Source organism: Silurus aristotelis, assembly GCF_946808225.1.
Source record: "Silurus aristotelis genome assembly, chromosome: 9".
NCBI lineage: Eukaryota > Metazoa > Chordata > Actinopteri > Siluriformes > Siluridae > Silurus > Silurus aristotelis.
The window spans coordinates 954,494-978,592 of NC_139582.1; the positions used below are offsets into that span (position 1 = coordinate 954,494).

The 24,099-nt window shown below is 42.7% G+C and overlaps 1 protein-coding gene across 2 annotated transcripts in view; it reads left to right on the forward strand.

Moving 5' to 3' along the window:
• The window catches only part of mtmr10 (myotubularin related protein 10), a 28,807-nt gene that overhangs the window by 1,426 nt on the left and 3,282 nt on the right, over positions 1 to 24,099 (forward strand). For both annotated transcript variants that reach the window (XR_014535004.1, XM_083550109.1), the window contains exons 3-15: positions 8,368 to 8,504; positions 9,984 to 10,056; positions 13,278 to 13,420; positions 17,544 to 17,637; positions 17,760 to 17,907; positions 18,755 to 18,842; positions 18,967 to 19,055; positions 19,862 to 19,992; positions 21,054 to 21,123; positions 21,453 to 21,523; positions 21,610 to 21,782; positions 22,850 to 23,020; positions 23,136 to 23,324. Coding sequence is in view for 1 of the 2 variants with exons in the window: in XM_083550109.1 (XP_083406235.1) it covers positions 8,368 to 8,504; positions 9,984 to 10,056; positions 13,278 to 13,420; positions 17,544 to 17,637; positions 17,760 to 17,907; positions 18,755 to 18,842; positions 18,967 to 19,055; positions 19,862 to 19,992; positions 21,054 to 21,123; positions 21,453 to 21,523; positions 21,610 to 21,782; positions 22,850 to 23,020; positions 23,136 to 23,324 (1,577 nt within the window). In the remaining variant the exon portion in view is untranslated. The remainder of the gene's footprint in view (positions 1 to 8,367; positions 8,505 to 9,983; positions 10,057 to 13,277; positions 13,421 to 17,543; positions 17,638 to 17,759; positions 17,908 to 18,754; positions 18,843 to 18,966; positions 19,056 to 19,861; positions 19,993 to 21,053; positions 21,124 to 21,452; positions 21,524 to 21,609; positions 21,783 to 22,849; positions 23,021 to 23,135; positions 23,325 to 24,099) is intronic.

Here is a 24,099-nt window from a genome sequence, read left to right on the forward strand (position 1 = left end):
TGGACAGTTTGATACACACCCTGAAGCTTAGACCTGAGCTGGGTTTTGGGCTCGTCCTGTTTAAGGTCCAGTGCATGATTGCTGTCACGTCTCTTTGGCGTGTAGGCTGTGAGTGGTTGCACCACCATCTTCTGTAATCAGTAGATCTGCAGTTCCAGACAGACTGTTAATCTCAGACTATTTGTGATTACTGTTTAAAGAAGAGACAGTGAGCGAAATTAGTGCTTAGCTCTTCTACACCTCTTTCACTTGGTTTGACTGGTGGAGAAGCTGCACCTTCTTCTCTGAGACTGATGGACAGAGAAGTCATGTCTTCTTATGTGGGTCTGTCAGGTAGATAAACCTGGAACTGACAGATGAAGAGAAGCCACACCTACTTTACTGGGACTGACCGAGAGAAAAGCCACTTGTTCTGTGGAACTGATTGGTAGAAAAGCCACACCTCCTTCACTGGGAGTATCAGGCACAAAGGCCACGCCTCCTTCAACTGCCCTGACAGCTAAAGGAGCCATGCCATACTCTGTTGGACTGAGAAGTTAGTTACAGTGACCACGCCTCCTTCATCAGGACTAAGTTACAGTGGCCACGCCTCCTTCATCAGGACTTGTAAAAACGGAACATCGACGTTTACGCTTCCTCTTAATCATATTTTATGTTTGCAGCAGGGTTTCATGTTCACACGTCACTTCCTCATGCTTCTCCAGGTTACTGTGTTGTTGTGGGTTACATAATATTGCTATGGGTAATAATATTATAAATAGATCAATGTTGTAGACAGCTACAGGTTCTTCTACAAATGATTATGAAGCCTGGTGTTTATCTCACTGAGCAGTCGAGGGGTAACGGTGGCGACATTGGGATTTGAACTCGTGACCTTTTGATCAGCAGCCAGACACCTTAACCACTGGATCTACCACTTCTCACTTCTCGAGCACATATCTCTATATTTGGCTTTTTTGGGGAGATTTTTTTTGGTCTTTCAAAAACCAGATTAAAGGCAGAGTGCAGTCGTTATCTTCAAACTGCCGTGCATAGATGACTAATGAAACATTCAGCCTAGCTTATCAGGAATTTTGAGAAGCATGCTTATTGTTGTATGTAGCATCAGGGTTCAGGAGGAACGTTGTTTCATTTCACTCATTATACTGCATCAGATATATATGGTTGAAATGACAATAAAAGCTTCTTGACTTGACTTCCAGCAAAGGTTTCTGATTTATAGTCTATCTAGTTACTAAAATACAGAATACCACCTTATACTCACTCCTGGACTTCCAGCCAATCACAACCCCAGATTTACAAGGACCAGGGTATATGTATATACTAGTGATTGGTAAACTTCTGGAGAACATTCCTCTAAACTCGTGTTTGGAAATGACATCAGACATGACCTTTTTCCAGTTCCTCTCTTAGAATCTTTGAACAAATATGCCAAAAATTAACCCTACCTGATGGACTTCATTCTAGTTAACAGGAAATGCTACGTGAGAAAGGGAGCTGCGTAAATGTTCTTGACACGTCATTACTTTTTGGCGTTTCACGTTACGTTCATGGGATTAGTGTCAGTAACGGATCTGTAACAGGGAGCTCAGCGGGTAAGATGTTGTTCTTCGGATCAAAAGATCATGAGTTCAAATCCCAACACCTGGGGGTCTCTAGTGGTTAAGGGGCTCAGATTGTGCTGGGATTTGTTCTCACAACCCTTCAGACACAAGTCCACTGTCGTATATAGAGGTCGAGGCACAGATAAATCCATACAGATAGTTTTTCCAGCTTCCGGTCCTCTGTGATTACGTGAGCGGCCTCTAGAGGCGAATCTCTGACACCACGTGCTGTTTGTTCTTACACATGAGACTGCACGCTGCATGGAGAGCGCTATATATTATTACTAGCTGAAAGTACCCGTGCTTCGCTACGGAAGGCAGAACGCTAAGCAATATGGCAATAAGCAGTAAGCACTGAGCAGGACTGGATGATCAGAGATCAGAACGTAACGTCAACAAATAACGTACTCCCCCTTTGTAGTAGCGATACAGGGCAAACTACTTTGAAAATAATTTTTATCGTGCATCTAACATCTAATAAGAAACAATGTAGTAAGTTTCATGAGGATCCGTAATGTTATTTCGAAGAGTTTACAATGCGTGAGAAATCGGGTTTTTCGCGAGTTAGCCGCGATCCAGGGGGAATTTTTCAAAACCCTTTCTTAGTGAGCACCTAAGACCCAAGAGGAAGCTATGTTCCAAATTTCATTGCAATCCGTTCAGTGGTTTTTGAGATTTATATATATAGATTATTATTATTATTGTATATTTATTATTTACAATTTATTTATTATATAAATATATTTATTAATTACCCTATTTGTATTTCATTTTGCTAATTTTGATGATTAAAGGTTTTTTTTTGTTTGTTTTTTTCAGGACTATTTTACATGGAGAGTTATTATTATGATTATTATTATTATTATTGTTTATTTTTTTTTATTTTAATTTTTTTTTAATCCAGTATCTATTTTTAAAAATCGTCTGATTAATTGATTATCAGTCGAGTACAATCCGACCTCGGTATCGGTAAAATCCACTATCGGTTGACCTACTCTTATATGCAGATACACTTCTACTTCTCACCATCCTTTAATTTTGCCAATATATAATACAGATGTGAATTCAGTGGGTACGTTGTGTCCAGATGCCATTTTAAAAACATTGTTGTAGTTTTGTTACTAATGACATAACCAAGAGGCTTCATCAGAGGAATGCACTGTAATGCTTCATCTCCACATCAGCAGTCCAGGGCTACTAATTAATAGAGCAGGAGGCCTGGCTGCTGATTATATATATACACACACACACACACACACACACACACACACACACACACACACACACACACACACACACACACACACACACACACACACACACACACACACACACACACACACACACACAGAAGCCTACGATCAAAGCAATACTTTTAAACAAGCAGAAACCAACCTGCTGTCAGCTGAAAAGGAACTCTGAGACGAGAGTCAACAGGGAAGTTACACAGTCACAGAAAAGGTGATATCGAGCAAATATCCCAATAAAGCTGCCTTAATTTCCACATTTGTTTTAATATAAGAGGAGTATTTTTATGTGGATTATTAAAACATAAATATACTGTGACATGCAGGTGGACAGCAAAGAAGCCGTAAGTGATTTCAGTCGCTGTGTAGAGGCTTTTACTCGTCACGTGTACGTTACAGGGCAGTTACTTTATTCTTTGCATATCACAGCGATGTTATGGAACTGTGGTCGGAGCGAAGGGTCACAAACGACACAGCACTTTCAGAGAAGAAAGCTCAAGAGCCCAACAGTGGCAGCTTGGTGGTGCTGGGACTCGAACCCACAACCTTCTGATCGGTAACTCAGAGCTTTTAAGGATTCGGCCACCTGGAGTAGACGTGATACCGATAGCTAGGTTCGATCGTACTCGCCTTCAATTAATTATCAACTGATATTTTTTTTACAAAGGATACTGGTTCAAAAAACATAACATTCCATGTAAAATAGTACTAAAGGTTAGTAGCCTAGTTGTCGCACTGACAGCGGACCTTCTCAGATTGGATGCTGCCTGGAAAAACTATCGTTATGGGTTTTTGACGATAGTTTCATCAATCGATCATGAATCGATCAACCTCTAGTCTGGACTCTGACTCGGATGTGTTGAACTGTGATATACGTGACCCCTGGGCCACAAACTGGCACTGGTCTGTGGGTCAGTTGGTACCGGGCCGCACAGAAAGAATACATAAATTACATTATTTTAGTTTTATTTATGATCTGATTCTGAACAATGTTTTATTTTGGAAAATGACCAGATTTTCTCTTTCACATCTGTCTATGACTCACTCTTGATGCAGGTCATGATGCCTCGGTCACATGACATACCTCCATCCACTACCTTCTTAAAGGAGCTCCTGTCACTTGACTTACCTCCATCCACTACCTTCTTAAAGGAGCTCCGGTCACATGACTCATCTCCATCCACTACCTTCTTAAAGGAGCTCCGGTCACATGACTTACCTCCATCCACTACCTTCTTAAAGGCGCTCGGGTCACATGTCTTACCTCCATCCACTACCTTCTTAAAGGAGCTCCTGTCACTTGACTTACCCCCATCCACTACCTTCTTAAAGGAGCTCCGGTCACATGACTCATCTCCATCCGCTACCTTCTTAAAGGAGCTCCGGTCACATGACTTACCTCCATCCACTACCTTCTTAAAGGAGCTCCTGTCACTTGACTTACCCCCATCCACTACCTTCTTAAAGGAGCTCTGGTCACATGACTTACCTCCATCCACTACCTTCTTAAAGGAGCTCCGGTCACATGACTTACCTCCATCCACTACCTTCTTAAAGGCGCTCCGGTCACATGTCTTACCTCCATCCACTACCTTCTTAAAGGAGCTCCGGTCACACGTCTTACCTCCATCCACTACCTTCTTAAAGGAGCTCCGGTCACATGACTCATCTCCATCCGCTACCTTCTTAAAGGAGCTTCGGTCACATGACTTACCTCCATCCACTACCTTCTTAAAGGAGCTCCGGTCACATGACTTACCTCCATCCACTACCTTCTTAAAGGAGCTCCGGTCACATGACTTACCTCCATCCACTACCTTCTTAAAGGAGCTCCGGTCACATGACTTACCTCCATCCACTACCTTCTTAAAGGAGCTCCGGTCACATGTCTTACCTCCATCCACTACCTTCTTAAAGGAGCTCCGGTCACATGTCTTACCTCCATCCACTACCTTCTTTAAGGAGCTCCGGTCACATGACTTACCTCCATCCACTACCTTCTTAAAGGAGCTCCGGTCACATGACTTACCTCCATCCACTACCTTCTTAAAGGAGCTCCGGTCACATGTCTTACCTCCATCCACTACCTTCTTAAAGGAGCTCCGGTCACATGACTTACCTCCATCCACTACCTTCTTAAAGGAGCTCCGGTCACATGACTTACCTCCATCCACTACCTTCTTAAAGGAGCTCCGGTCACATGACTTACCTCCATCCACTACCTTCTTAAAGGAGCTCCGGTCACATGTCTTACCTCCATCCACTACCTTCTTAAAGGAGCTCCGGTCACATGTCTTACCTCCATCCACTACCTTCTTTAAGGAGCTCCGGTCACATGACTTACCTCCATCCACTACCTTCTTAAAGGAGCTCCGGTCACATGACTTACCTCCATCCACTACCTTCTTAAAGGAGCTCCGGTCACATGTCTTACCTCCATCCACTACCTTCTTAAAGGAGCTCCGGTCACATGACTTACCTCCATCCACTACCTTCTTAAAGGAGCTCCGGTCACATGTCTTACCTCCATCCGCTACCTTCTTAAAGGAGCTCCGGCCGCTAACACATAATACATTACTGCTAAACTCAAACCCTCGAGAGAGCAAAATGAACAAACAACAACACAGTGGATTCACATTTATTATTATATTTAGAAATACCAGTTTTTATGGTCGTATCATTTTATTTTGTTGTATTTATTCACCACACATTAAAGACCGGTCCATGAAAATACTGTCCCACATTAAACCGGTCCATGGTGAAAAAGGTTGTGGACCAATGTTCAGTGTAAGATCAAAACTTTGTGGACACCTGGCCATCAAATTCAGTGCTTTTTTTAGTGCTTATTTGCTGTTCTAAAAACTATATTAGCTGTTTTACTCTGAATAATGTGAATGTGTATAAGTTAAGATGGGAGAATACTAGATGAATAGGAAAAGGTTAAAAAGTCCAATTAAATCAGGTGATCTTAAAGCTGGGCAGCTGTGGAACGTCCTTGGAGATATCTATGAAAAATGGTCCTGATAATGGACACTATAAAGGCAAGTTGTATTGGTGTGAGAATTGAAACAAGGTTTTTATGGCCATGATAATATTCCCAAATATATAAAGTAGAAAGAAAAACTGTCCCTGACAAAGAACCAAAACAAAGCAGCAATAAATCCAGGGCATAAAAAAGCAGTCCATGTGGAGTGTTGGGAGTTATATCCTGCACAAGAACTTCTTCTCTTAAAAAACACCCAGCTGGCATTGTAAAGTCCAGCCTGCTAACAAACACGCCGCTTCTTCTCTTTAAAACCCAAGTGCTTACAGCTGTACGAGCCACACCCTTGCACTATTTCTGTTCATGGCCCACCCGTCCCTTCCTTTCCTTCCCTCCTCTCTTTCTTTCTCTTCTCCTGCATTCCCCAATAGAGAGAGACAGAACTACAAGCTCTTCTTCCTCCTTTTACATCCAAGGTGGGGGTTTTGGGGAAGGAAGTGAACCCGTTCCAAGTAACAGAGAGAGAAGTAGGTTTGGATCAAGTGTTTGGACGCAGACAGAGACGTCTCGGGGTCGACCTCATGCACTGCTGTAAATGTCGCTCAGCCCTGGCTCAGTTTATCATTTATAATGTTAGAAATAAATCACATTCCGTTGCTCTACACTTGAGAAAGGTGAGATGGACATGTTCTCAGAGTGTCTCAGTGAGCTGGACGTATTGTCCGAGCGTCTCAGTGAGCTGGACGTGTTGTCCGAGCGTCTCAGTGAGCTGGACGTGTTGTCCGAGCGTCTCAGTGAGCTGGACGTGTTGTCCGAGCGTCTCAGTGAGCTGGACGTGTTGTCCGAGCGTCTCAGTGAGCTGGACGTGTTGTCCGAGCGTCTCAGTGAGCTGGACGTGTTGTCCGAGCGTCTCAGTGAGCTGGACGTGTTGTCCGAGCGTCTCAGTGAGCTGGACGTGTTGTCCGAGCGTCTCAGTGAGCTGGACGTGTTGTCCGAGCGTCTCAGTGAGCTGGACGTGTTGTCCGAGCGTCTCAGTGATGATCAATCCGTGCTCATAGAATCGTTCAATGCACAAATCTTAGTTTTATATGAGTCACATTGAAACACCTGATCATATAAATACCTCTGTTCTTTATGCTGCTCGTTTCTCAGGACTAAAGTGCACAGGTGTTTGTCTCAGATGATCTGATGATGATTTGCATGATCTCTAACCTCAACCTTATTGAACACCCAGGTCTCCTCACCTCACCTACATCAGAATCTGACTTTATAAGAGTTTAAGAATCTGGTCACAAGCTTCAAAATCTTTAAAAAAAATGTTTTGGTTTTTTTTGTGAAAGGAGGAAGTTCTGAGCCATGTTTATTCACCAAGATGGTCTCTCTTGCATCGAATGTCACAAGGATGCTTTAAACGTGTATGTAAAATACTCGGTTTATTTCTCACTGTTGAATGAAAAAGAGTACAAGCGAGTCACGTCTTTGTTTTTCCCGATCCGTGCTGATGTGTTCCAGCTTGTGTATGCAAAATCAGTGCTGATTTGAATTGGCGGATGGCAGTCAGGACGGGTAGCAAGCACCGACATGTGTCTCGCACAAGCTCATTTCTCTTCACCACCTACCAACTTTACTCATTTGCCTTCAAAGTGCTGATTCTCAGAAACAGATGACTGAAGCTTTAAAGCTGAGTTTTGTTAGTTTGCTATAGTAGTTATGGGTAAAATGGTCCACTTCTCCTACCAAACCGTTTCAGTACAGGACTTTCAGCTCGCTACACACGTGTCATCGCATCAATCTGAGTTATTCGGTTTTAATGTGATTATTTGATTTGGTATTTAAACCAAGCGAGCATTTGATTTAAAATTGTTTACAACGTTTATAAAACGCGACAAGCATTTTTCTGTTTTGCATGTATTTCCTCCTCCTGACTGTACCGATATTCCCCCTGAACCCTGACCCGAGATACGTTTTAAAGCATGAATTTTGTGCACACACCTAATAGTCAACCTAATAGAACAAGCTCTTCTTCTGTTTGAGTCTCTGTCCCAGTCTGAGGTATTTCCATGGCAGCATTAGATTCCTGACTCAGGGCTTTTGGAACTGCAGGCTCATTAACTTTGCCCTCGAAGCCCAGGAATGCACATATCACCTGTCAGTGTGGAGAAAGCGATACTTCACCTAGAGAACCTGAACAAGACACGGGTCATAACTCGTCTGTCTCAGGTTTCACTCTGTCGGATTGGGATATGAAGTGAGGAATGTGTCCACTTTCACGACCCAAAACATCTCGTTTATAGTCCGGACCTCTGTGTCTGTTCCGGTACTTTTCTTGCTTTCTTTAATGCTTGATACAAAAAAAAAAACCCACGATAAGGAACAGCTAGACTTTTCTCTCTCATCAAAAGGGTTTGTATTTATACACCCTGAAGATTTAAACGTCCCCCTGCTGATGTCTTTGATCTGTTTATGATCCTGTTTAAACTCATTTCAGTCATGAGACTTTAAACTCTCTGGGTTCCTGGCTCTTTTTCCGCAGGGGAGATCGTCGTAAACGAGGCGAATTTCGTGCGGAAGTGTATCGGGGCCGACAGCAGTCAAGATGACCTGTGGGGAAAGCTCATCTGCACCAACTTCAAGGTGTCCTTCATTACCCACGATGCCTTGCCTCAACAGGTAAGCAACAAATCAAGCGACCAGGATGGTTCTATGTAGGAATTCTCATAGCTTGACACTAGAATTACATAGAATACAGATTTACATGGCAGAGGCAGAGCTGCGTCTTCCTGCAGACACAACAGGAAAAGAACATCTGGCTTTATTTCATCTTTAAATTTTTTATTTTTATTTTATTTTTGCACTACAAAGGGCCATGAGCTAGAAGTCAGAAAGCACGTAATGAAGTAGTAACGATTTTCTGTCTGTTTGGACCGAAGAAATAAAACTATCTGCTATTGAATTGCAGAGCAGCATAGCAGCGTGTTGAATTGAATGGAAATCGAAACCATAGCTGCATCATGTGTATCTTTAACGTATCGTATCTTTGGCTATGCTTAGAGATGCGAATCGCATCAACCTCAGTTATGGAAATGCTCATCACTACTGTGACTGCACGAGGTGTCTGAAAATATTTGGTTCTTTCCCGCACTCTAATAACTGCATAAGATCCATTTCTTTATATTGTTGCGTCACCAAAGTGTAGCTCATATTACTCAATGAAGATCTCCTTTACAGCTATTCTCATCGCTGTTGTAATGTTGTAATGAAATGGAAAAGAGGAGTTTAAGTAGAAAAAAGTTCTCTGCAGGCCATATTTCATATTACTGCAGTAAAGTTCACTTCTCCTTTCTACTGTAACATGAAGGTCAGGTTTATGACTTACTTTTTTGGGCGGGGCAGTTGCATGACTTGTTAAATTGCTTGTTTTGTTTTTTTTTCCTCGTTGTGCCTTTTCCTCTTCAGGAAGCATTTATTTAAATATATATGTGTGTGTGTGTGTGTGTGTGTGTGTGTGTGTGTGTGATTAGATAAATAAATATAATAAAATAAAGGGTTTATTGTCAGTGAAAGCTTTTTTTTTTAAACCTGTAAAGCATTTCACGATGTTCTTGTGTAAAATCGAATCCAGAACGAAGCGAGAAAATGATTAACAGTGATCCGGACACGAGTGAGAAATCTGTAAGGCTCATGTCTCATGTACTGATCCACTAGCAGTGTAATGATCACAGAGCTTCTCAGTATCAGCAAGTGAGATCAGCTGACACCGAGCACGTGATCTGGCCGAGAATGCAGGAACGCAGCACGTGAAATTAAACTGCTTTCATTTAGTTGCACTTTTTTTTTTTTTTTTTTTTTTTTTTTACAGCCATTCTGAAGTACACTCTCTGGCCAAAAGTTTGTGGACACCGTACAGCCATAAGATATACTCTTTAAAAGGAAATAGAAATAAAGGTGCTTTAATAATATAATTGTCTTCCTCTAATTTTGTGCCAAAAAAGAAAGAACCACATATGGCTGGAGAAGTCCAGTGTCCCAATACTTTTGTCTGTATAATGTACGAGTGGATTCCTGGTTACTTCTGTAGTCTGGATGTTACAGTGTCTCGTTCCCAATGTTCTCTTTCTAAACACAGTGTCGGTTTGTTTTGTCCTACAGAGGTTCCAGTGTGTCCACCGCCTCCTGGGAGAACATGATGTCCCCCTGACATGTGTGGAGCAGGTTGTAACTGGTAAGATGATTTCAGGGAAGCTCTTTTACCTCCATGTTAAACCTCCACGGTTGGTAATATTGTCACTCACGTTCCGTTGGTCCTATTATACGTGGGATCTTGGCGTTTGACTTGTCGAGTCGTGCGAACCAGATTTAATATTAGTAATAAAAGACACAGAGGTTACCAGAAATGTGAGTCTTGGACTGATCTAATGTCCATATTCTTTGTGTTTCTTGGCCCAGGAAACTCTCTTCTGCTTGAGGTTCTTCCAAAATAATAGCTCAAACATAAAGTCCTGACTCCCACTGTCTCCTCTGAACATTAGATGATGAAATATGTCTGCCACTTGAACTATGCAAATGTTTGTTTTAATAAACGTATCTTCTGCAGCAGAGGTAGTCTTACTAGAGATACTCCAGTGCCTCCTATTCATCAGAGCCACTGAGAAAAATTACTGAAATGTTTCGATTTGCATGTTTCGACCACGTTAGCAGGAGAACCGAAAACTGATAAACACGTGTGAAACATCTTAAAAGAAAAAAAAGGCTTCAGTACGAGAGCAGCGTATTGCATCATGACCTGTTTGGATGAAGGACTTTCCTCCCCCCCCCCAGACCAAACAGCAAACCGTTTAAAGCCGACCTGCCTGCTGATGAGATCATTGGTCCAGACTGTGGCCTGGAGCTGCAATGCCTGGCTGGGATTAACCTTGTTTATGCAAGATCATTGCTGCTGCTCGTTGCTGATTTAGCCCCCCTGAGGCCCTGTGTTCAACTGATGGAGCATGAAACCGTGTGTGTGTGTGTGTGTGTGTGTGTGTGTGTGTGTGTGTGTGTGTGTGTGTGTGTGTGTGTGTGTGTGTGTGTGTGTGTGTGTGTGTGTGTGTGTGTGTGTGTGTGTGTGTGTGTGTGTGTGTGTGTGAATGAAAGAGAGAGATTTTCCCTGCTGTCTGTGCGCCTGAAACAAAGGTCCATTATGAGTGACTCCAGGCTTGGCCAAAGTATAGTGAGTGCTTTTCATGGTCATGCTGCCAGAGTGAAGGAGGAGTGTGGGCCACTGAATGTTCCTCTAATGCATGGAATCTAAAAACTGGAAATGTGCCCTGAAGTTTTTCTGATTTCATATGACATGAGGAACTCCACATCATATAGTCATGTTTAATCGAGTCAGTGTAAATACCCCACTGTCTGGCAGAAGGTCCTGGAGCATTTACAGGTCTACTCTGTGAATAAATAGTTTGAAGTAGAAGAATTGAATCATACAATATGTGGACACCTGACCATAAGATACATTTGTGGGTTTTCTCATTCCATGTTTAGTCTCTGTTTGCTGTAATAATTAGCTCCACACTTCTGGGAAGATGTTCCACTAGATTTTGGAGTGAGAGTATCCAGCCATAGGGGTGAGGAGGTCTGAGGTGCATTCATTCTGAAGGTGTTTAGTAGAGTTGAGGTCAGAGCTCTAGAGCAGTAGATCTTCCACTCCAACCCATATAAAGCATATCTTCATGAAGCTTGGCTGTGCACAGTGGTGCATTGTCACTGCTGAAACAGGTTTGGGTCTCCAACTTTGGGGAAGAACCACATACGGCTGGAAAAATCAGATGTCCCAATGCTTTTATCCGTATATTGTCTAGGAATTGCGATGTCCTGGAGTAGTTACGAACCCGAAGGTGGTCTAGAAGGCGATATATTTCATGAGAATATAAAAAAGAGGAACTGAAGGATTCTTCAGGCCACATCACATTTATTTTCATGTGCAGTCACATTTCTTTTTAACCTGCTTGATACCACTTTAATGATCTTCATGGGTCTGTTTGATTGCTGCTGTTTCAGCACCATGGTGTGTGTTTGTATACATGTTGTGTGAGTATACGGGACCAGTCACAGGTTTGAAGACACCTTCTTCTTCAGTGGTTTTAAACTTTAATCTTCAATGTAGCAACTTTTGCTCTGATGACGGTTTGGCACACTTTTGGAATAGTTTTCCACAATCTTGAGGAGTTCCCGGAGGTGTTAAGTGCTTGTTGGCTGCTTTTCCTTCACTTTATAGTCCAACTTCTCCCAGACTATCTCAGCTGGTTTTAGATGGAGTGATTGTAATCAGGTCATCTGATGCAGCACTCCATCCCTCTCCTTCTTAAACAAATAGCTCTTACAGAAACTAGACGTAGGTTTGGGGTTATTGTTCTTTCGGAAAACAAGTGATGGTCCAATGCTGGTTAAGTGAGTCCCCAATTTTAATTGTCACCAGCAAAGCACCTCTACATCATCACGCCTCCTCCTCCATGCTTTACAGTGGGAAACACACATTCAGCATTTGTCCGTTCACCCTCTGAACATCTGATGAAGATATGGCAGTTAGAAACAAACATCTCAAATTTGGACTCGAACTAAAGGACAGTTTTCCATTGATCTAATATCTGTTCATTGTGTTTTTTGTCCCATGTTTCTTCTGCTTGATGTACTTCCAAATTTAAATCAAATAAAAATACGATTTGTCACATACACATTCCAAAGTAATTGCTCCTTCCCATGAAGTCGTGCCTCATGCGGTCTTCTCTGGTCAGTGGATGTTGAAATATTTCTGGCCCTTGAACTCGAGAAGCATTTATGTAAATCGTCAGAGGCCTGGAATTCCAATAAACTTATCCTCTGCAGCAGAGGTAGCTCTTTATCTGTCCTGGGGCGGCGGTCCTCATGAGAACCTGTTTATTCATAGCGTTTGATGGTTTTGGAGACTGCACTTAGGGATGCTTTTAACCTTCTTGAGATTTTTTGGATTGACTGACCTTAATCCTTAAAGTAATGGTGGCTCTTTACTTAACTGTGTGTTTCCTGCCTTAATATGGATTTGTACAGTAGTCATAGTAGCATTAATAGAGCTCTTGACTCTAGGTACATACCATTTCCTGGAAACTGATGCTCCAAAGCACATTAAGAATGCAACATCTCACAAATGCACTCCTTTGAAGGCACACATGTGAACTGAAAACCATTCCTTGTGAATCTGAGGAGAGAATGGCAGGAGTTTGCAGAGATGTATAAACCATGTATCTGGGTTCCTTAACATGTTTTTGTTTACTACAGAATTCCACCTGTGATCTTTCATAGTTTGGACGTCTTCAGTATTAATAAACAATGTAGAAAATAATAAAAATAATGAAAATCTACTGAAAGAGAAGGTGTGTCTAGACGTTTGACCGGCACTGTAGGTGTTCCAATGTGTGCTGTTCACAGTGAACGATGCAAAGGGTAAGCAGAAGGTTCTGGGCTCCAACAAGAAGCTGAAGTTTAATCCCACCGAGTTAATCCTGTACTGCAAGGATTTCCGGATCGTCCGCTTCCGCTTCGATGAGGCTGGACCTGAGAGTGCCAAAAAGGTACACACACACACACACACACACACACACACACACACACACACTTTGTTAATGGGATGCCAGCATGCTTCTGAGGATCTCTGCCTTTGTACACATGGTGCGTTTAAAACCAAACAAATAGACTACACGCGCGCACGCGCACACACACACGCACACACACACGCACACACACGCACACGCACACACACACGCACACACACACACACACACAGGGATTAGTGTAAAAGAAGATTTGGAGCTGATACACTGATGCATTGGGACGTTGAGAAGCTGTGGGATGGAGTGGATTACAGTTTGTGCGCTTCTCCATTCCCTCTTTCCTTCATCCTGCCTCTCAATCTGGCCAACAGTGTGTGGCTGAAATAAGCAAACGTCTGTGTATGAAGACGAGCCAACGCTTTTCTCCAAACCTACCCGGCTATCTGGGGCCCAAATGTTAATTTTTTGAACTTGTCCAATTTATTTGGTATGTCTGCCTTTCAGTTCTAAAAAGAATGCATTGTTCTAGTTAGGAATATATATAACTATCTATTTACGAAAATTGACAAGCTGAACATAAATACGAGGTCGAATCGAAAAGTTTCAAGACAATTTTCTGTTAAAAGAAGCACTTTATTTATCCAATATATCACCTTCAGAACAGTCCCCTTGCACAGAAATACTGTGCTCCCAGCGTTCTTCTGGAACGTGTCGGGACCTTCTGCGAGATGGGTTTTCATATTCGGGAAGAGGGCAAAGTTCGCAGGAGCCGAATCTGGCGAGTAGAGTGGGTGTAGAAGTGAGATCGTGGTGTTTTCAGCGAGAAACTCGCGTGTGAAGAGAAGCTCAGTGACAGAGTGCGCTTGTGGTCAGAACATGTGAATGTGGTCAGAACAGTACACAGGACCATGTCTTTCGGCACACTGACTTATAAGTGTTGGTGCTCCCTGTGACTGTGCTTGCAGCCTTGTGCTGCCATCTTTTACCACACTTTTGTGTGTGTGTGTGTGTGTGTGTGTATGTATCAGCTGTTATTTTTTTCTCCTTTACAAACGGACTTTGACTCCCTGCACAGTTGTTTTTCAGCATATTAATAAAGAAATGTATCTCCATTTTGTCACATATTTAGCTCAGTCTGAGAGGAAGGAACACTTATGCTGAAAGATCTCTTCACCCTGGGACAGACCCATGCTCCATGACTCACTCTGTCCTTTCAAGGCCGCCTGCTTGTCTCATAACAGCCTCTGTTGCCTGGAGAAATGTGTGTAAAATCAACATGAACATTCCTCGCAGTACCCCTGACTCACCAGTCGAACCGGAGCAAAGAACAAAATCTCCATTTCATCATTCCTCGAGCGTCACAGCTTCTGATTGGCCCGTTCCTTCATCCTGACTAAGAGCAGGCTCAGATGAAAGAGTTCCACACTATGTTCGGAATGGTTCTTAGTCATCATGGGGAAGGATCAGAGAGGTTCTCAGCGTAGGGGAGGGGAACACTTGTTTCCTCACAGCGATGAGAAAAGGCAGTAGTGACTCACATGCCATTAGTGTGAAGTCGTTTTTCACCTGGACTCTCAACCAGCACACTCTGGGAGCGAGTAAAAAAAGAGAGCAGGAAAACAGAAGAGCGAAGGAGGGACAGAAGGGCGAAAGATGTAGAGGCCGAGAAAGTGAAAGCGTGATGTCGCCGACTCGAGTCAGAGTCTGCCAGCTTGTGAGAAACAGAAGACGGGGGCACAGAAAGCAGGAGAACAAGAGGAACAAAAAGGCCATTGAGGGACGAGGCTCACTTTCCGACCGCTCAGCGAGCACACACGCATTCGTGTTGCAGTTCCGTTCCAGAGCCTCTCTGAAGCCTCCGGGACAGAATGCTGATCTCTGGAGCTTTTTTGTAGAGCAGACAGACTGTAGTTCACCAGCACACACACACACACACACACACAGAGCCAGAAGAGCATAGTGTTGGTTCACACAGCACATGTGAATGATTACAGAGCTCGGGTCATTCTTCAGACACTACTCTTTTCACTCCTACTGAGAACTCAGGCATTCAGCATTCAGCTGTGCGTCTCTTTTTATACTCAATAAGCATTGAATAAAAATATATATATAAATATATTCCATTTAAATAATAATATATACCATGTATTTATTTGGAATGACAGTTAAATAGAGACAATTCATTACCTTAAGAAATGAAGACTAGTCAATCTGAAAAAAATCTAAAATATACATCCGGGTGGATTAATGATAGTGATTGATTTTATGGACTATAACTGAACCTGGGTGGATGGAGGGAAGGAATATTATTATGGATGGATGGATGGAATGTTATGTTAGTGGTGGATGAAGAACACAAAGCATGTGATTGAGTTACAGTAGATCCACTCTGTGAAGTTTGACTGCAGTAAAAGTGTCCATTTAAATTTCCACTTTAGTAAAAGTACAAAAATATTTGTAAAAAAAATGTACCTAATTATCCAAAGTGCTGATTTATTATGACTATAATGTTCCTATTATAATTTTTATCTCAAGATTCTTTACTTAATTACCTCAGTTTATGTGTAAAGACTCGAATGTGACTCTCAGCACACTGATCTATTAATAGAATGATATTATCCTGTACAATACTGTAAATCCCAGGCATTTTATTCTATCTGGTATTAACCAAAACACATCAAAACAAACACACACACACACACACACACACACAGCTCAAGTCTTGACTCATGGCAGGTGTTCTGATGTTTCATTCTACTCATAATCATACCCCTTCCACCACCTGTCAGAGCCTTCATGTTTTTTCTGCTGTCTGAGGAAACTGGGTTTTTCCTCTCTGTGTGAGTGTGTGTGAGTGTGTGTGTGTGTGTGTGTGGAGTGTGTGTGTTTTCTTTGTGCCGGATTGGAATGGCTGTGTGGGATTTAATCACACGTCCCGTGTCTGGAGAAGAGGGTTGAGTGTAATTACTGCATCCAGTTTAGAGAAGGGAGTTCCATGTTTTTTTTTCTTGTGGAAATTACAGAGCCACACACACACACACACACACACACACACACACACACACACACACACACACACACACACACACACACACACACACACACACACACACACACACACACACACACACACACACACACGTGCACTTGTAGCCACACCAGTACCTGCATGAATGTTTTTGTTGTTGTCATAACCACTGATACCAGTTTTTTTCTCTCATTCTCTGTTCACATGATGTGTTCACATACATGTTTTTACATTATATTCCACATAAAAGCCTCCTGTTTTGACTCTCAGACGGACAGTAAGATGAGCAGACAAAAGAAAGCCTGACTAGAACTGGACATTTCATTATCACCTCTGTTTATCAGTAGTTGGGCTTGAATGTAAATCTGTGGAGGCCTGGCATTTATAAGAAGCTACATCAGATCAACCTCCTATAAATGAACATCAGCTTCCCTCAGCTTTCACCTTTCAGTCCAGACTTTTCTCCTGAGACTTACAATGATCACATTTATATAGCTGTGCATTTGAGTTTCAGAGCTTTTGCTTAAAAGACCCACAGGTTGGTGTTGCTGGGATTTGAAGTCATAACCTTCTGATTAGAAGCCCAACATTTGACCCATTAAGCTGCTCCTCCTAGATTATATACACAAGATAGGATGAAAACCTGCACCCACAACCCAAAAGACCCGTGTACTAAATGGTGAAGATACCCCCCCCCCCCAACATGTGATCTTTGTAGAGCAAGCAGGACCATTAAACCCATATTAATGGACTGTAATCCACTTAACTACCATAGACAACTCATTTACTCCAGAAAATACCTCCCGAATCCTCCCAAATTAAAATCCGAGAACATTAACGTGAAGGACACGTTAAAATAGCCATTGATGTTCCATGGCATTAAAAGGAAGATTGGCTGGAAGATTTACAGTGCCTGTGGCGATACTAACATCCACAGCTATTTATTTTCCAGTGGAGGAGTTTTGCATGTGGTGGAATGTGATGAATACCGCCTTTGTAGTGCTGAAAAACAGATGAAATAAAACCAGACGTTCTTTTTCTGTTGTGTCTCCAGGAAGATGCAGCTCTGCCTCTGCCATGTTAATCTCTATTCTATGTGACTCTCTTGTGCCGTAGGTTTGCCTCGCTATTGCACATTACTCTCACCCAGCCGACAGCCAACTACTGTTCGGGTTTGAGTACGTTGGTACACGCTTCCACGGTTCATCAGGTAATTCACACACACACACACACACACACACACACACACACACCTATGTACGGTGATTCCTATAAAAATGAACTGTGTGTGTGTGTGTGTGTGTGTGTGTGTGTGTGTGTGTGTGTGTGTAGTTGAGAAGGTGAATGGAGTGGAGTCGGGGAAGAGTGTACAGACGGCCATGTTTGACTGCTCTTCTGACTGGGACAGAGAGATCAAACGCACCGGCGCCTCAGAATGGAGAGTGTGTGCCATTAACGAGGAGTTTCTCATCTCACCCAGGTGTGTGTGTGTGTGTGTGTGTGTGTGTGTGTGTGTGTGTGTGTGTGTGTGTGTGTTATTTCATGTGCGCTTCAGTTTGTGCATTTGTGTATGTGCACCCCTGTGTGTATGCAGTGTGTTTTATTTGTATATATATGTGTGTGTGTGTGTGTGTGTGTCTTAGTGTGTGTGTGTGTCTTAGTGTGTGTGTGTCTTAGTGTGTGTGTGTCTTAGTGTGTGTGTGTGTGTCTTAGTGTGTGTGTGTGTGTGCATGCATCAGTATTTGTTACTGTACCTCTGTGTCTGTGTGTCTCTAGTCTCTGGAATTGTGTGCGTGTGTGTCTCTCTGGCTTTGTGTGTGTGGGTGTTTCTGGATTTTTGTGTCTGTCTGTATGCCTCTGGATTTGTGTGTGTCTCTGGATGGGTGTGTGTCTGTCTCTGGATTTGTGTGTGTCTCTGGATTTGTGTTCTGTTCACACCACACACGTGTATAGATTGTTGCTTTTTGAACAGCAGTCTGGATTATGAGTGAAATTAGGATTATGTAAATCAGGAATAAATCCAGTTCACTGCCTACATGTTGAATAAGTAAAGCTCAGTGTTGTGTAACAGGATTATTCTACTCTTATACAACACCTCCATCTGCCACTGCAGTTTCCTTCTCTTATATCTGAACCTGCCATGAAAAGAGCGAGCAGTGATTGGCTGCTGATGTTACGATCAGATGTTCCCTCAGATGATGTGGTTAAACCAAGTAAACTTGAAAAAGAGGCAGACACTTCACAGTCCCTGTCTACATCCTCATCCTCTTTTCTAACACTGATAGTAATGTATTCAGTCTTAAAAGTGTGTTGTGTCTCGTCTGCAGTCTCCCAGAGTTCTTTGTAGTTCCGTCTTCGTTGGCGGATCAGGACCTGAAGCAGTACGCGTGCTACTTTAAAGCTCAGCGTCTCCCGGTGAGCAGACACCTCCTCTCCCAATGCCTTCACTGCTGTCCTGAGAGCTCTCTGATTAATGTGTGTGTGTGTGTGTGTGTGTGTGTGTGTGTGCGCGCGCGTGTGTGTGTGTTTGGGGGAGTAGCTATGGTGCTGGAATCACCCTAACGGAAGTGCTCTGGTTCGTATGTCCCATATCACCGAGCCCCAGCAGCAGAGGAAGCTGGATCAAAGGTATGGACAGTGAAGAACGGTGAAAGTTCTCATCCGCTTCTCATTAAAGGTCCAAATTACGGGAATTTTCAAGACTGGAAACTTTAAACTGGGAATTTACAGAATTGCAGGTTGGATAATAACAGGGAACTTAAACACAGTTAAATGTTGTTTATCCTGCAGGATCATTTTAATTAAAACAACCAGATTTAATACAATTTTAGTTGAATTTCTACCTGCACATTTATCAATCACATGTACTGCAGGGTTACTGAGGCCACGCCCCCTACAGGCACTGTGCGTTCCTTCATCACATAACACACACATTTCTTCAATCCTGCACACAAAATAATGTCCAAAAATGTCCATCTTTGTGAAGATTCACATAATTACATAAATATTACATACATTTATGTTTGAAACGTCCTCATGCTGTGTGTAAACTATTACGCAACATAAACCACATCTTTATTATTTGCTCATTTTATACTTTATATTATATGCACAATATGGACAAAAGTATTGGGACACCCGAGTTTTCCAACCATATGTGGTTCTTCTCCAAACTGTTCCCATGAACTTGGAGGCACACAGATGTATTTATGGGTTGGAGTGGAAGATCTCCTGCAATAGAGCTCTGACATCCTCCTCATCTCACCTACATCAGTACCTGACTTTACTAATGCTCTCGTATCTGAAATCGCCACAAAATCTTTTCTTCCCAGAAGAGTGGAGGTTTTTTTATAACAGTAAATGCGGTCAGGTGTCTACAAACTTTTGTCCGCTCAGCGTATATATTTTTTTAATGCGTTTCTGAATTCCGTCAGGATTTGCAGCGCGATAATCAAAAGCCACCCGATGCGCAGCACCGTCCTGAAGACAGATTTGGACGAGAGCCTGCCGAGCATCCAGGAGCTCCAGGGTGCGTTAGTGAAGCTGCGGCAGGTCTGCGTGATCGGTAAGCGTCCTCACCTTCTCCCTGCTTTCGCTCTCACTCTCGTCCTCTCTGTTTGCTCTGAATGTTTGCTTTCCAGAACAGGATTTTCAATACATGAAACGTTACAAACTGGAACGGTGGTTTTAATGTTTATCATCCTGGTGCTCAAATGTTGACACACTGCAGGTGTTATTTATTCTTTATTATAACTCATCACCTGATTATGACTTCTTTATTATTATACTCATATTATTATTATAAATGCTCAGTATGTTGGTATCAGTATAATGTATTATTTTATTTAAGTACATTTCCTCACTTCCATCATCACTACTCAGTGATCTAGTGGTGGTCATGCAGAGCTTTGGTGGTCGAAAGCAGGTGGTCTGTCCATAATCTCCCACTCAGAAATGTTGTGACCCTGAGGGTGTCGGTGATTTAAAAACCTCCTGCTATCAGTTACAAAGGTGTTCGAACTGCAGACGTCCTGAAAAGTCACGATTCATAAGCAATTCGTTCTTCTTTTCTCAAATCACGACTTAATTCTCTCTGAGTTTTCGGCTTGAGCGTGTTGTGGAAGCATGAGCTTCATCATCACTCCGTCCATGTGTTTCAAAATTCAGGATTTTTAATCCGTGACCAAGTTACACGTTGATATACAGAATACAACTCACAGTGAAAACGAAAACCATCAGGTCCATCAGTATGAAATATAAAAGGATGTGAGAAAATAAAGAGGTAAGAAAAGGAATGATTTGTAATCTTGAGAGAAGTATTGCGATCATACCAGCAGGAGGGACACGATCCTGACGTCTTAACTCATAATCACGCCGAGATTCCCCTCACACGATCACCATTCTTATAAAAGTCTGTACAGCGAACAAGGGGTTCAAAACCAACTCACGCTGGACTCCAAACTCACGTTTTCCTTCACCACCCTGTGTTTTCTCTCACATTTAGAGAAAAGAAGTAAAATCACGCAGTCCCACTTTATCACGATTTGGCACGTTAATATTATAGACAACTGTATACGTGTGTGTGTGTGTGTGTGTGTGTGTGTGTGTGTGTGTGTGTGTGCGCAGAGCCCTTCGAGGAGTCTGAGGAAAAGTGGCTGTCGTCCATGGAAAGTTCACGGTGGATGGAACACGTGAGGTATGAATAAACAGCATGCTGGTTCTCTCACAGCCTCGAGATCGCAGCACGGCTCAGACACCTTCCTCCATATCTGCGTAGGAGTTCAAACCCGAACCGAGCAGATGATGATGATGATGATGAAGTATAAGATGTATAAGACGGGCTGAAACCGTCTCAGATCGTTTGCTCAATATCTCTGAATAAAAACACAGTTAGATTGGACCTGGTCAGAGGAATAAATGTAAACTTCAGTATTAAAAAAGAAACTGATGTGATGTGCATGTGGTTGATATGAAATTTATTTACCTCCAGGTTTTAGTGTTAAATCTATATGATGTTTTTTTCAGGGCATTTCTGAAGCACGCAGTGGAGGTCGTCTACATGCTGGAGGGGAAACAGTCCTCCGTCATTCTGGAAGGTTAGACACACTGCTCTGTACTGTTAAAATACGCATCAGTGTCATTTCCATCATCTGAAATGATGTTCCCCCGTGTTCCCCTGCAGAAGTAGAAGACCGGGACTTGAGCTGCGTCATCGCGTCTCTGGTGCAGGTGATGTGCGACCCTCATTGCCGGAGTCTGGCCGGGTTTCAGGGCCTGGTACAGAAGGAGTGGGTGATGGCTGGACATCGCTTCCTGGACCGCTGCAATCATTTAAAGAAAAATGACAAGGAGGAGGTAGGAGTGCTGAGACGGCTGGAGAGTTGCACCTGTAGGACAGGAGTTGCTGGCATGCAATCTGGCATCGAGTCGACATTAACTGCAAGAAGGGAAATTTTCCTGGAACATGCTAGCATGAGAACGGAAAACCTGGTGGCACAGATGTGCAACTGTCTTTTGAAAACATCTGCCTGACACAAGCTGCAAATCTGCGTGCTCATGACTGGAGGTCGATTGATTAATCCGGAGACGTTTAAATAAATCTGCACATTATGACTATTTATGCGTGTGTTCTGTGAGGAATGTCCCATCACATCATTTGTTGTTGTTGTTGTTGTAATAAACCCAGAACATGCGCCAACTACGCTTGAGTTAAAGCACCAAAGAAACCAATGATCACGAGACGCAGAAAATATTTAGCAACTTCCGCTTTAAAGCGGCAGAGAAACTGCAGGGAAAAGTGATTTCATTACCGGAACACATCATTTCAAAGAGAAAGTAAAAAAAACAGCCATGGGCAAAAGAATAATAAAAACTCAAGTTGGAAAAGATATTCAGGTTCTACGTTGAGGGAACTTAGCGTTCCCAGGCCATGCGGTAAAAAGATAGCAGATGTACACGACAGGAAGACTGGAAGTGTTTTAAAAGATCATTCTTGTGTGGTATTTAAAAATATCATTTGGTCCCTGTTTTTTCCCCTCATAATGAATATATTTTGTCTTGTGTGAGAGAACAGAACTCTCCCAATCCAGCAGGTGGCAGTAGTCTATATTCGGCACCTGCCGCGATCATTACTAATGGATTCCTGTAGCTTTTTTCGATCGTATCTTCTAAGTTCCAAAGACAAGAAGTCTCGGTGCGTTCCTTCTTTACTCCGTCAATGTTTGATCAATTTGCTAAGTTGAATAGCCAATCAGAGTTCTCTTTCTCGCCGACGAGCTCCGCCTCCGATTCACCATACAGAGCATGTCAGATGCATATCTGATAAAACAGCTGACGCTCTCCGAACAAAGCCAACATTGCGGGTAAACCCATTTCAGTGAACCTCTTCTCCTGATGTCCTTCTCCGTCCTCTTTCTCCACAGTCGCCACTGTTTCTGCTGTTCCTCAACTGCGTCTGGCAGATAATGGAGCAGTACCCATCAGCCTTCGAGTTCACTGAGATGTACCTCACGGTGCTGAGCGACAGCATGTGGGTTCCTGTCTTCAGCACTTTCCTTTTCAACTGCCCCAGACAAAGAGCAGAGCACAGCAGGGTAAGTGATCCAGAAAAAAAAACTCTCAGCTTCTCAAGGTGTTTCTTTGTCTCTTTATAAGAGGAACGTCCATGTTTTTTTTTTTCTTGGTGATTTCTCTCCTCCGTATCGTCAGGACTTTGCCCTGAGTAAGAGCATATCCCTGGGCCAGGACAAAGTTCTGCAGTTCCCCCCTGTGTGGGACTGGTCACAGCAATTCAGCCTGAAAGATCAGGCGCTCTTTAACAATCCTCTGTACGTGGGCAAGAGCGCCCCCTGTGTGCACAACGGCACGGTGCGGACCTTCACACACCGACGGAGCAAGGTGAGGACGTGCGATAATGAGACACGTTTATTTCTCCTCGCTTTCATACACATTATCAAAAAAAAAGAAAAAACTAATGTAAGAAATTTTGTATTTCATTTTATCGAACACCACCCTAAATACCGATCAGAGAAGAATCTAGAAAACGACACACGAGCGAGGAGAGGATTATTCCTAGTACAACACCATCTCCCTGTAAAGTGTAAATACATACAGAATTCAATGATTTTCAAATATCATAAACTCATATTTTATTCAGATAAAAGGAAAAAAACGTTTAAAATGGATAAATAAATAAAATAAATAAATAAGGTCGTTTAAATTTGCTGCAACACGTCTGAAAAAAGTTGAGACGGGGCAACAAAAGTCTAGAAAAAGTAAATGTCATTCAAATGTTGTAGTTTTAGAAATGTTTTAGAACCATTGCGTAACTAATGATGTTGATGGACAGCAGGTCAGTGAGGTGATTGTACAGAGTCTCTCTAAAGTAAAGATGGGCGGAGCTTCACCAATCTGTAAATAATTTCAGAATAATAAAACAGTTGAATATCTCATCAATTACTAAACATAATAGCATTCATTCATTCATTCATTCATTTTCTCCCGCTTATCCGTAATTCGGGTCGCGGGGGCAGCAGTATTAGCAGACCCCCGCCTTCGACTGCTGCCCAATCCTCACAGCACCGTCCCTTACGGTCCCTCCTGCAGGTGGTGAGCCCATGGGAAGGCGGCCCCACGTCACTCCGACGTCACGGACCTTGATATTTCCCTCGTA